This window comes from Mastomys coucha, unplaced genomic scaffold (genome assembly GCF_008632895.1).
Source record: "Mastomys coucha isolate ucsf_1 unplaced genomic scaffold, UCSF_Mcou_1 pScaffold18, whole genome shotgun sequence".
Classification (NCBI taxonomy): Eukaryota; Metazoa; Chordata; class Mammalia; order Rodentia; family Muridae; genus Mastomys; species Mastomys coucha.
Genome location: NW_022196900.1, coordinates 15,855,118 through 15,867,637, shown reverse-complemented (window position 1 = coordinate 15,867,637; position 12,520 = coordinate 15,855,118). Strand labels below are relative to the sequence as shown.

Here is a 12,520-nt window from a genome sequence, read left to right as displayed (position 1 = left end):
ACTGTTTCTTCGTCTTGGCAGAGTGAAAACAGAGCCCTAAGGAGTTAAGGGAATGGCCCTGCAGTGGGGACATGTATAATGTCCAAGTTCATTACAGGCTCTCACTATGGCCCCAGCAGCAATCTAAGTTCACTCGCATTCCTCGATAGCACTACCGTGCCATTCATCTTGCTCCTTGCTGTCTGCATTCTGAAGGCTCCTCAGATACTAGTTTTCCTTGCTAGGAACCATAATTTTTTTTTTCTTAGCAAACATACATCTATAATTAGAAAGGAAATGTCTGTTTTCCTTGGAGTTTCTATAGCTGGTAATAGTTTGTAAAGACAGGGCCCCTGATGGTGCCTAAGCCAGTCTGTTCTGCTGCTTAACCAAGAAGGATCCTTCCTTCTGTTCTTCCCACAGCAGCCTCCTGCCTCCCTTCTGTCTCACTGTGGACATTCTGGGTGCCGTCTGGGACTCGGAGAGCAGGGTAAGACTAACCTCCGTCCTCAGCTTTGCTGCTCATTTCGTCGTCCTTGTCCTCGTCCTCGCTGCTGGAGCTCTCCATCTTCTCCTTCATCTGTTCCAGCTGATCCAAGTTAACCCGGCCAACTAGCTCAAAGTTACGGCTGACCTGAAAAAGAGCCAAGCAGATGATGGAGAAGTGCGCCACAGACTGTACGGCCACTCCTGGAGGAGATCTTTCCAGCATAATTTTCCCTGTGTCTGTGCTTTTGCACCCGAGTCCAGACAAGCTAGGAGCCTGAGAGATGCGTTTCTTCACTCTGACTCTCAGACAGATCTGTCCTTGCCTTCCCATTCCAACACTGGACCACCTCACCAAACCTGTGAGACACAGGTACAAAAACCAGAGAGAGCCCAGAGCATCACAAAACACTGAATTTAAAATCAAACATGTCTATCTTCAACTACCCAGACTTTCAATAGTTCTGCATGCAAAGAGGCTCCTGCAGGTGTCCTGACCACCTGTCAACCATGCTCCTGGGTTGTATTCGTGAGGACCATAAGAACTTAACTCTAGTTTAAATGGAAGGCCATACTATTGCTGCTTAGCATGGCTCCATGTTTGAAACTGACCATAGCCTATTTACAAGAGTAGGATTTGCCTGCACAAAACACAGGCAACTAACCTTAAGAGCTACTGAAGTGTGTTGACTATGGGGCTGTCAAGATGGTTCAGTGGGAGAAGAACTTAAACTGCTTAGGTGCGAGGACCTGAGTTCTGATCCTCAAGACCCATGTAAGAGCCTGAACGAGGAGCTTCAGGTGCAGAGTCAGAGCAGTCTCAAAACATCAAGCAGAGAATGCTCGCTCATGTGCGCTTGTACACGCACACACAGACACACACACAGACACACAGACACACACACACACACACACACAGTGGATGGTTTTTATTTATCTAAAATGTAGTTAGAATGATGAGAGAACTTGAGCTTCCCTCAAAGTATCATTCAAAGGAAGCAATAATCCAAACTATTATGTCTTAATGAGCTCTGGTTTGGGGTTATGAGATCAACAGCTCAAAAGGTGCCTTCTCCGTACACACAGAGTTAGTGTTGACAGGTGAGGCGGCTAGGACAAGCCGGAGTTTACCCTCTGTTTGAGGTATGTGCTCCGATCCCCCTTTTGAAGGCCAGGGTAGGGGGATATCAAGACAAATGCCACTCAGTCCCTGCCTCCAGAAGTTCACGGTATAGTTAGCGAATGAAGGCAGACATCGTTAATTAGGTAGGCATGTTCCACAGCTGCCACAGTAGACAGTCCAATGAGAGCACAAGGCAGGAAAGAGGGCTTACAGGACAATTCAGAGAATTCTCTGGGGCCAGGCCGGGACAAAGATTTGCTGAGCACCACCAATTCCATATGCCCAGCAGATGGGATCGTCATCATTGGCTGTGACAAATGAGAGGGGTTTCAACTCAGGGTACCAGGGCCAACTCGGTGCTATGATGAGATTTAACACTGCTCTGGCAACTTGCATAGGGGATTGGTACAGCTAGTGGGAGGCTGAGAGCACCTTCGTGATAATACACTGACTGCTCCACCTATGAGAATGGAACCCATGAAGTCAGTTGATTTTGCTCTTTTCCTGCCAGGCCCTGCCAGGTCCGCTAGTTGTCATGAAGTTCATGGCAACAGAAGATCTGCCATTAAACCAAGTTCCCTTTGTCCCTTTCCTTTCTCACGGGTTTCTGAAGAACTATACTTATCTATTTTTCCTTGCTAGAAAACTGTTCACATTTCGGATTCTGTACAATTTTAAAACAGTATGTGGCATTTCCATGGTAGACGTTCATCCCAGGACAACCCAGGATTTATCTGTCCTGAAGATGTCTGTAATCTCTGCAAGGCAATTAAGACTTAAAATCATTTCTATTTTTTTTTCTTGCTATGTAATGAGAAGATTTCCAAAATTAAAAAAAAAAATCTTTATAGTGCTGGGTTATTCTAACATTTAAAACCCCCAAACTAGCCATCTAAATGCTAATCTGAACACAAAAGGAGAACTCCTTTCTGCTTCTGCCCCTATTAGCCTATCATGTCTTCTGACTGGATCACCGTAAGCCCCATTCCAAAACTGGTTCTGCAGCATCCATTTCCCCTCTTCCTGTATTTATTCCCCAGTTGTGGGTAGAGTCATCTTTAAGAGAATATTAAGAGGCTGGGGAGATGGCTCAGTTAGTAAGCTTCCTGTAGAAGCCTGAGGAGCAGCGTTTGGATCCCCAAGACCCATAGGAAAAGTCGGGCAGGCGTAGCTGTGTACTCTAAGAAGTTGGAGAAGGAAGATTCCCTGGGGCTGACTGGCCAGCCAATGGAGCTGAGTGGGTGAGCTCCAGGGTTGGTGAGAAATCCTGTGGAGAGTGATTGAGAAAGGCACTCAGTGGCCACCTGTGCCCTCCATACATGGGCATACATAAAGCCCCCCTCTACATACACATGGACATGTAGAAAAGGCCAAACTTTGCCCTGAGTGTAAAACTCAAATATTGTGCTGTGGTTTACAAGCTTCCCCAAGTTCTTCTGTTCCCATCATCTTAACTTACTGAGCTTAACATCCCAGCATGCCCCTTCTCCTAAGCCCGTGCCTGCCGTATTCTTCGCACACATTGACTCAGTCCCCCAGCCTAGCCAGGAAGCATTCCTGTTGTTGCTCCTCCATTATTCATGCTTCTTCGCCCTCCCATAGCACCCAGCCTTGCTTACCTCACTCACACACACACACACACACACACACACACACACACACACACACACCACATTCTCTAAAAAATCCTCCTGCTCTGCCTCTCTGCCACCAAGCTGCAAACCCTGAGGTTAGATTTTTCTGTCTTCTCCCAGTTCCATCTCTTCTTGCCAGCAGTGTCTACCTTAGAGTGGGCACTGCCTGGACTTACTGGCTACCATCTAGCTTCATCTTAACAAGAATCTCCAATGTCTTTGGCCCTGTGTGACACACACAGTGTTCTGTGAGTGAATGTCATCTTTAATCACCTTATCATATTTCATAAGAGGATATGATCCCATATTCCTCTATGTATTTATCTGGGGTCATGTTATTCCTGGCTCTCACTTTCTTTCATGTCAAGGTTTCATTTTATAACTGAAATTTCCAGATGTAAAGTTAAAGGGTCTGAGCCAAAGTGTATAGACTTGATTAAGGTTCCAATGTACCTCTCAATTAGCTTTGGAAAGGACCAAAGGTCTTTCCTGGACCAAGTGACTGATGGCTAACTGACTAATATCTTGATGGTCCAGAAGATAAATTGAAGGCCATTCACCTCCTCCACCTCCCAGGACCAGAAGCAATATCCCATCATCTTGTTGCCATAAAAGCTGACAACCAAGGGAGAAAGAGTGGGTCTGGGAGCATTACATCTAGAAACCTTCCCCGAGTTTCATACATGAAAGAAGCTACATGTTTCTGAAGCCCATGTTGTTCAGATTATAACACTATATGCAGATCCACATGTTCTGTTGAAAGTCACACATGTGTGACCCCAACCTAAAATCCCCATTGAAAGTCACTAACCTAGTACAGGGTGAAAGCAGCTGTGAAGGGGGATGTGAGAAATGATGTCCATGAGCTGATCAGCAAACACTGACCCCTGAGCTCTGATGTGATGTCCCCTTTCCCAGCTAATGGCAGCCTTTCCTATTTGTTGGTTTTAAACCATTCAAGGGATGGGGGAGAGGAGATGAAAGAGACTTAGATCTGTTCTTTGAATATACCCCACCCCTGCCACGCCAGCTTGCTTTAAGAACTATGCCATTGATTAAGATTACCAAGTTGAACATGCATTTTCATGCTGCACCCAGTGGGTACGGAACAGATTGATATAGACATGTTTGCCAGAGACTGAACGGAACTTGCCACCCTTATCTTCAGGTGATGTCATAGACATCAAGTAGGAAAGACTGTGACAAAGCAAGTCCACTCTACGTTTCCAGGTTGTCAGGGAACAGAGTTCAGCCTCCTATTGGCTGTACATATTCATCTTCACATGAGACACCCAACCAAGATGCTCGTATTCCCTCCAGTTTATTATCATTGTGAGAAAGAACAGCCAGAGTAAACTTTCCTTTCCAGAAAAAGTAACAGCAGAGAACATGGAGCCATGATCTATGGTGTGGTTGTTAACTGACACTGTGGAGCCTAGAATGACTTATACACATTTGTATATAATTTGTTTCTTAAAGGGCCATATAAGTAACTATTGTAAGCTTTCTGGACCACAAAAACTTAACTGCTCAAAAGCCACTAGAAACAATATGCAATGATGCATACAAATGTACACATATAAACACCCGTGTATGGACAGCAAACTTTGGAATCGGCAGGCTTTTGAGTTTTTCAACTATTTAAAAACTTCAAACACTTTCTTGGATGGTAGGCCATGTAAACTCAAGTGGTACACTGGAATTAGCCCACTGGCCACCCCTCCTTTGCTAATCCATGTTACAAGCAGATCCTTGGTTGTCTTTGAAAGTCAGATGGATATGTAGGAAGGGAATCAGTGTGAAAAACAAAATATTATCTGTAGGATTGCCCACAGGAGGATGGCCAGGGAGACAGATGAAAAATTATGGTGAAGGGGCTGTTAAGGAGCAGTTAAAAGAACTGGCTGTTCTTCCAAAGGACCAAGATTCAATGCCCAGCACCCACATAGCAGCTCACAATCATCTGTAACTCTACTTTCAGTCTTTTCTGACTTTTGTGGGCAACAGGCACTCATATGGCACACAGATACATGCAGCCAAAGCACCCATATACATAAAAAATAATAAGATAATAATTTTAAAAGTATGTTACATTCTCAACTAGCAGCACCCTTGGTAAGAGTTAGAGTAAAACCTTAAAGAGAGGACATTAATATTCACCCATGTTGTCCTGAATGGCAGGATTCCTTTCCTTTTTTTGGTTTAATACTATTCCACATGCAGTTGTCCACACACATAGTTTACATGCAGTGTTGTTTAGATTTATTGGTGACATGATAATCCACATGAGCCAGGCATCCCAACAGTCAGGAGGCAGAGGCAGGTGGATCTCTGAGTTCCAGGTCAGCCTGGTCTACAGAATGATTTCCAGGACAGCCAGAGCTGTTACATAGAAAAAAAACTTGTCTCAAAAAAATCCAAAAAGGGGAAAACAAAAAACAAAAACTCACACAAGATCACAACATATAAAGAATTCATGACATTCACATCCCATAAATTTGGTTGCTGATGTGAGAATATAATTGGACACTCTCTAATTAAAAGATAAAAAAAATACTTAGTGAATATCTGTTACATAGTATAAGTGTATCCAGTGGTCTTTACATGTACCCCACTTTCCTTACACTGCTGTGTACAGTATATTACAGTTATCTTCCACACTAAAAGATGAGAACACAACAGGAAATAAGAGCTCAAGCCATGAAATGACTCTCTTCTCTTCAGGAGGATAGCTCAGGCCTTTTTTGTTATAACAAACCACCTGTAAGAATGCAAAGGCATTCTCAGGATGCAGAAAAAAATGCCCACTAAGGTGGATAACCCAGGTGAAAACAAACTAACAAACAAACACCCAGTGGGTATTGACAGCACTATTGTGTTGGAAACTTGATGGGTAGGTGGCATCCCTTGACAAGTTTTCTTCAAGATAAAAGACTTTTAAAGAACAGTACAAAGAGATAATCCTGAAGTAGCCAGAGGGGTAAGGGGCACAGAAGACAAGGTCCAGATCCAATTTCTTGAAACTGAATTCAGCTTCTGACCAACTTAACTTGGCCAAAGTCCAGAAGAAGTCTACTCCTTTGGAGACCCTGGTATAATTCTAGACACCAGCTCTGAGGAAAGCCAGGAGAAGCACAGCATCAAGAGACTCTGATCTGGCCAGTTGAGCTGTTGCCAATCCAAAGCACAAATGCTGGCAAGGCCGCCAAGATTTGATAAGTTCAACCAACAGGCTTCCTCAAATTTCATCTTTGAAAAGTGATTTCATTTCACTCAACGATTCATTTCATTGAGTTTCTGCAGCAGAAGAGGCACTGTTAGACTGTACAAGAAAACACAGGAATGTCTGAAGAAAGGCAGGTTAGAAGTGAGAGCATCAGGTTTGACCAGGGAAGACTTTCAAAGGTTATGGGCAAATAATGTCTTTGTCAAATGTTGACTTGATAAATATTGCCCAGGGCTCATAGAAGCACACAGCCCTGGAAAACAGTCACATTTCTTACTTGTCTGATTCTGGTTTATCTGTCTTCTCAACCCCATGAAAGAGACAGATGTCCAGCTGACATATCAACAAACAAAGCCAACAGGAGGGAGATCAGTGCTGAAATAAAACAAGCCTCTGGAGAGGCCTGGAGCCCGTGGATGCCCTCAGAAGCCCCAGGACTGCTCACTGGTACTTAGTTCAGAAACTGAACACAATAAAAAAAATGTGGCTAAAGGTTTGTTTCCTGGTTTGGAGAGAGGAAAGATCTACAGTACAAATTCCATTTTCTGAAATATTCACTACAGCGTATTTTATGGATTTAGAAAACTGATTTAAGAGGCCAGAGCTTGCTGCTTGCTTCTGGACTGAAGGTTCTTTTGTTTCCTGGAAACTGGCACACACACACACACACACACACACACACACACACACACACACACTGTCAAAGATACACATTTCTTAGAGCTCAGTTGCCTAAGACTCCATTTGTATAAAAAATTAAAAACATTTCAAAGTAAATTCAATTAGTAAATGTACACTGACTGAATAGACTATCCTAAATGTAATATACTGAGCATCAGAATTTTATGAGAAAACCAAGTTAGAGATAATATATTTTTATGTTCCTTTAAAAGTAGCGAAGAGACTTCAGAACCATGAAACAGCATTAACAAGGTACTGAAATATATTTAAAATTTTCTTCAAAGTAAAAATGATTTTTGTTTTATTTTTAAATGTAAGACATATAAGCTCTTTTTTATGCCTGCATTTTTTCATGGGAACTGTGGAAAAATGGTGTCACAAGCTAACAGTTTATTGTGTATGTGCAGGGGAGGGGAGAAAGAGGAGGAAGTGACAGAGAGTAAAGTGCATCCTTCTAGAGGATGGTGGAGATCAGAAAAAGACAGTGAGTCAAAGGATGAGAAAAATGAAACAGCCTACACTGTTTACTTTAGATCCCGGGAGATTACACGTGATTCCTTGCTCGCTGGCACAGAGAAAGGTCTAGAAGGACAGGATTCTGTTTGTCACCTCTAAGATGAGGGTTCTGATCGCTACCCTTTCTCCTCTGCACTCTGGCTTCTGAGGATAAACACGGCAGCCGACATCAGGTGCATTTGACATTTTGGTTCTTAAATGCAATGATGTGTTTGACTTCAAGGACCCTTTCTGCTATTACCAGCTAGCTCTCTGTCCACGGCACATGATATCAGCTTCTTTAGAGATGTGCCTCAGGTTTACGGCCTTGGCAGAACTCAGATGTCCACGGTTGGTATGCCCAGGTCTGCTTCATAAAATCCTTTGATGGAAAAACACATCCTCCAGAGCCTTATAGATTCTTTTAGATTGTCTCCACCATCCAACCTTACCTAAAGTGATTTGTGCTAGCATATAAAAGGCAATACACTCAACATTATCTTATTGAAAACATGGCAGCAATCTCCACCTTGAATTTTTTTATTGGCAATTTATGCATTAGTCTGGCTTTATTAGTTCAATGATTAATTTGGCAGAAAATACTTCTGAAAGTTAGCATCTACTGAGGACTTGTTGTGTGCTAGAGTTTGGGGACTGAAGTATAATTCGCTGGCTATCTAATTTATTTATTTTAAGTAAACAATTCAATTTTTATTTTTAAAAGTAAAGTGACTGATTTAGACCCTCACCCAGGTCAGTTTAGAATATCTTCACCTTTGAGGCAATCCCTCAAATTCTTTATAATTGAAGTGTATTCCCATGACTCAGCTGAAGGCAACTTCTGAGCTACTTCTTGTTGCTACAGTGCTGCATTTTCTAGAAGCCCACATAAAACAGAACTCTGATTTCTGTCCATTTAATATGATCTGAGATCCATCCATGCTACTAAATGTCAGTAACTTATTCCTTACTCACAAGTAGTTTTCCACTGGATAGACAGTCTGTATTTCAGTTCTATTTTAAGCCAGTGTGGTGGTTTCAATAGGAATGGTCCCCATAGGCTCATAGATTTGAATGCTTGGTCATCAGGGAGTGGCACTACTTGACAGGGAGAAAGAGGTGTGGCCTTGTTGGAGGAAATATGTCAGCGGGCTTTAAGGTTTAAGGGCCCAAGCCAGACTGAGTCTCTTTTCCTGTTGCCTAATGCTGCAGATGTAGAACTATTAACAAGTTCTCTAGCACCATGTCTGTTTGTGGGCTGCCGTGCTTCCCACAATGACAGTAATGGATTAAGACCTCTTAATGTAAGCAAACTCCAACTTAATGCTTTCTTTTTAAAAGTTGCTGCAGTCATGGTGTCTCTTCACAGCAATAAAACACTGACTAAGATAGCCAGAGCAGAATTGCTGGGTATCACAGTAACACAGTACTTAAGATTTAAACAGCCTGCCGAACTGCTCCAAAGGGGCTGTATCTCTTTTTGCTTCCACCAGAACTCCAGGATAACTTAAACTTTCTCTATATCCTCAATAACACCTTGGTATTGACAGCTTGGCACTGACAGCCTGGTATCAACCACCTTGATAGATAATGAAAACAATGTTTCTTTAGTCTCTACTTTGCTAGTAGTAAATCATGTCAAGCATCTTTGAATGGACATATTTACCATTTGCCTATGCTTTTTGGAAAAGCATCTATTCAAACTTTTTACTCATTCTGAGTCAAGTTAAGAGTTCTTTGTATGTGTTGGATCCATGGCCTGGCACATAAATACTTGGCAAATATCTGTTTCAGGCTGTTTGTTGGCCTTTTGCTTTCTTAATGGGATCTTCTAAAGGTGTCTTGGTTAGGGTTTTACTGCTGTGAACAGACACCATGACCACGGCAACTCTTATAAGGACAACATTTAATTAGGGCTGGCTTACAGGTTCAGAAGTTCAGTCCATTATCATCAAGGTGGGAACATGGCAGCATCCAAGCAGACATGGTGCAGGAGGAGCTGAGAGTTCTACATCTTCATCTGAAGGCTGCTAGAAGAATACTGGCTTCCAGGCTCTAGGAAGAGGGTCTTAAAGCCCACACCCACAGTGACACACCTACTCCAACAAGGCCACAACTACTCCAACAGGGCCACATCTTCTAATAGTGCCAAGCATATACATACCATCGCAGAAGGACGTTTAGTTTTGATGACCTTCAACTTATCTTTTGTCTCAATGCTCACAGCTTTTCATCTAAGCATTATTCTGACATCCAACATTTCATTTCTTATTTCTAGCAAAATTTATGTTTCACTAAAATGTTTATAGGGTAGCCCAAATACTAATGACCACTTTTAACTGGTTTATAGAGACCAAGGGCCAAAAGGTATATGTGCAAATCTAATTGTTTCAGAACTCCCCTCGGAAGAACATCATCTCTCTATTGTGCTGACATGCTTGATGGAAATCAACTGACCACACTCACAAGACAGTCTACTCTTGGACTTGTTCTTCTGCTCCTTTAAACTGAGCAATGGCACTCTCTCTTAATTACTGTAGCTTTACTATAAGCCTTGAAAGCAAGAAGGGTTGAGTCTCTCAAAATTGATCTTCTTTATTGTTTAGACAAATCCATGTCATTTGCACTGCCACATAAAGTTTTAGATTTAGTTTATCAATGTCTATAAAAAATATTTCCCAAAGTTTGGATGAAGATTATATGAGATCTATAGATCTGATTAGAAAAAATAATCAATACTGAATTAGTTGCCTATTTCATGAATGTGGTACATATGGCAACAATATAGGTCTTTTGTGCCTCTCAATAGGACTATGTAGCTCTCAGTGAGTAGATCTTATAGCTCTTAGGTTAATTTCATACCAAACTATTTTATTCCTTTTGATGTTAATACACATAATTAATCTTTTACAATTTTTGTTTTCAGCATTTAGCAATTTATTTTTGTCATGATTGTTCTAGTAACTTTTTTATACCGTTGTCAGGATTTTGTAGCTATTGAGATCTGGGAGTTCTATTTCCTTTTAATTCTTTTAAGCCTTTCATTCCTGGTCTTTGCCTTAGAGTCATTAATGTTTCCATTAGAATCAGCAGTCAGTCCTGAACACACTGACAGCCCCTACAACCTTTCTGTGGAGTCTGACATTTGTATACCATTCACTGATGAACAACCATGCCTTGCTAGTTCACAGCGCCAATGCTCATCTGCTGAAAACCAGTTTCAACTGCACTGAACTGCATTATGTGATCATCATTTAGGAGAAAAAAAAAAAGAGAATAGAAAATGAGAAAAGAAAAGTGCTGCTATCTAATAAGCATGAATCCCATAAACTTAATAACAATCTAGACCAGATAGAATCTACGGGGGTATGCTCAAAGTGGTGAGTCCTCAGCTGTAGGTAGGTACTCATTGGACTTAACACACTCATCAACCATAAGAAAGGGCAAAATTGAAAAACATACCATGACACGGGAAAACCATCGCAAAACTTATCTAAAATACAAGATATCATTACTGGTTTCATATTTCAGGCCTTTGAGAGCATGATTGCCTTTATGATAAATACAGTTCTTGCTATATTGGAGCACAATTCTATTCACACACAGTCTATGGGACATAGACCGAGTGCCAAGATACAGGAAGTACAAGGGCTTCATCTACTCTAAAAGCCTTTCTGCCCTTGGAATAACAATTCATACTAAAAAGCCAGAAAACAGGTCTTATGTATGAGCAGCTTCCTAATGCACACACAATAAGCAACGGAGCAAAAGCAATTACTCAGGTGTCTTTGTTCTAAAAGTCCTAAATTCGGTTCTCTCTTTCTGGAGAACAAACTTCCCAGCTCAAATTCCCAAGCCCAAGCTTCAACTGACTGCCCAGGAAGCCTGCTATTTGGTTTGGTTTCTAAGAGTCCCTGGAGTTCCTAGTAGTTTAGAATCCACTGCAACAACTAGGGAAGAATTTCTTTTCCTGATTTGCTTTGTTCCCATATATAAGCCTGAAGGCTTGAACGCCCATAATAGAAGGATGACAGTTTATAAATAAGGTGCACGTGAATGAATGAATACAAGGAGCTTGGTCTGGGAGACATTTTTTCCCTGAGTTAGGATGAAAAACGCCCACGAAGACACAAGAAGAAAGGATATGAAGATTTCTGAGTGCAGTAATCTAGATTTTTCTTTTCTTTTACGTCAGGGCTGTCACGGGTAACCAGAGAAGTTGCCAGCAAGCTGTTAAACTGTGGACCCAGAGCAAAGAAAGCTCTGGTAACCCTTACCAAGAGATGATTCGGACTAAAATATTCACAATGTGGGTTTGGAAGGAAGGCCAAGAAAGAGTTTCTGCTGAAAAGGATTCAGAGTGAGAAAAATGGAAACGGGTTCAAAAATGCTTTTCATTATGTCTTAAGTAAATGCTTAATAGATGTTTTGGATTAGGTTAATTAGGAAGGATTGCAGTAGGCTATTTTCAGAAACAAATACTAATCATAACTCCTCCTGTGCTTGGGGCAAAATGCAAAACCTACAACTACAGTAAGCAAAATAATCCCTATACCACCTAAGATAGCCATCAATTCTCAGCAAATCTACAGAAAAGACTTTTCCCCCACAAAATCTCCTGCTTATTCCATTAAAAACATATCAATTTCTTAAATTGATCACATATGAATAGTAATGGCTTTCAAAGTTGTAGTTAGCAAAGCCTTAGAAATAACTTACATGACCGAGAGTCAAGGCATTGGCAACTAAGTGCCCACAGCCTGTCATCTTTATTGGATAAAGTTTTATTCGAATACCACTGTGTCTGTGGCTGCTTTCTTGCTATATACTAATGGTGGGTTTGGGCAACTGCCACTGAAATCACATATGGCCCACAAACCCCAGAAGATCTACTGA

At 41.6% G+C, this 12,520-nt stretch overlaps 1 protein-coding gene across 6 annotated transcripts in view; it reads right to left on the bottom strand.

The window, feature by feature from the left end:
• Positions 1–12,520, bottom strand: part of Znf462 (zinc finger protein 462) — a 141,205-nt gene that overhangs the window by 9,977 nt on the left and 118,708 nt on the right. For all 6 annotated transcript variants that reach the window (XM_031377435.1, XM_031377437.1, XM_031377434.1 and 3 more), the window contains exon 11: positions 481–613. In XM_031377435.1, coding sequence (XP_031233295.1) covers positions 481–613 — 133 coding nt within the window. The remainder of the gene's footprint in view (positions 1–480; positions 614–12,520) is intronic.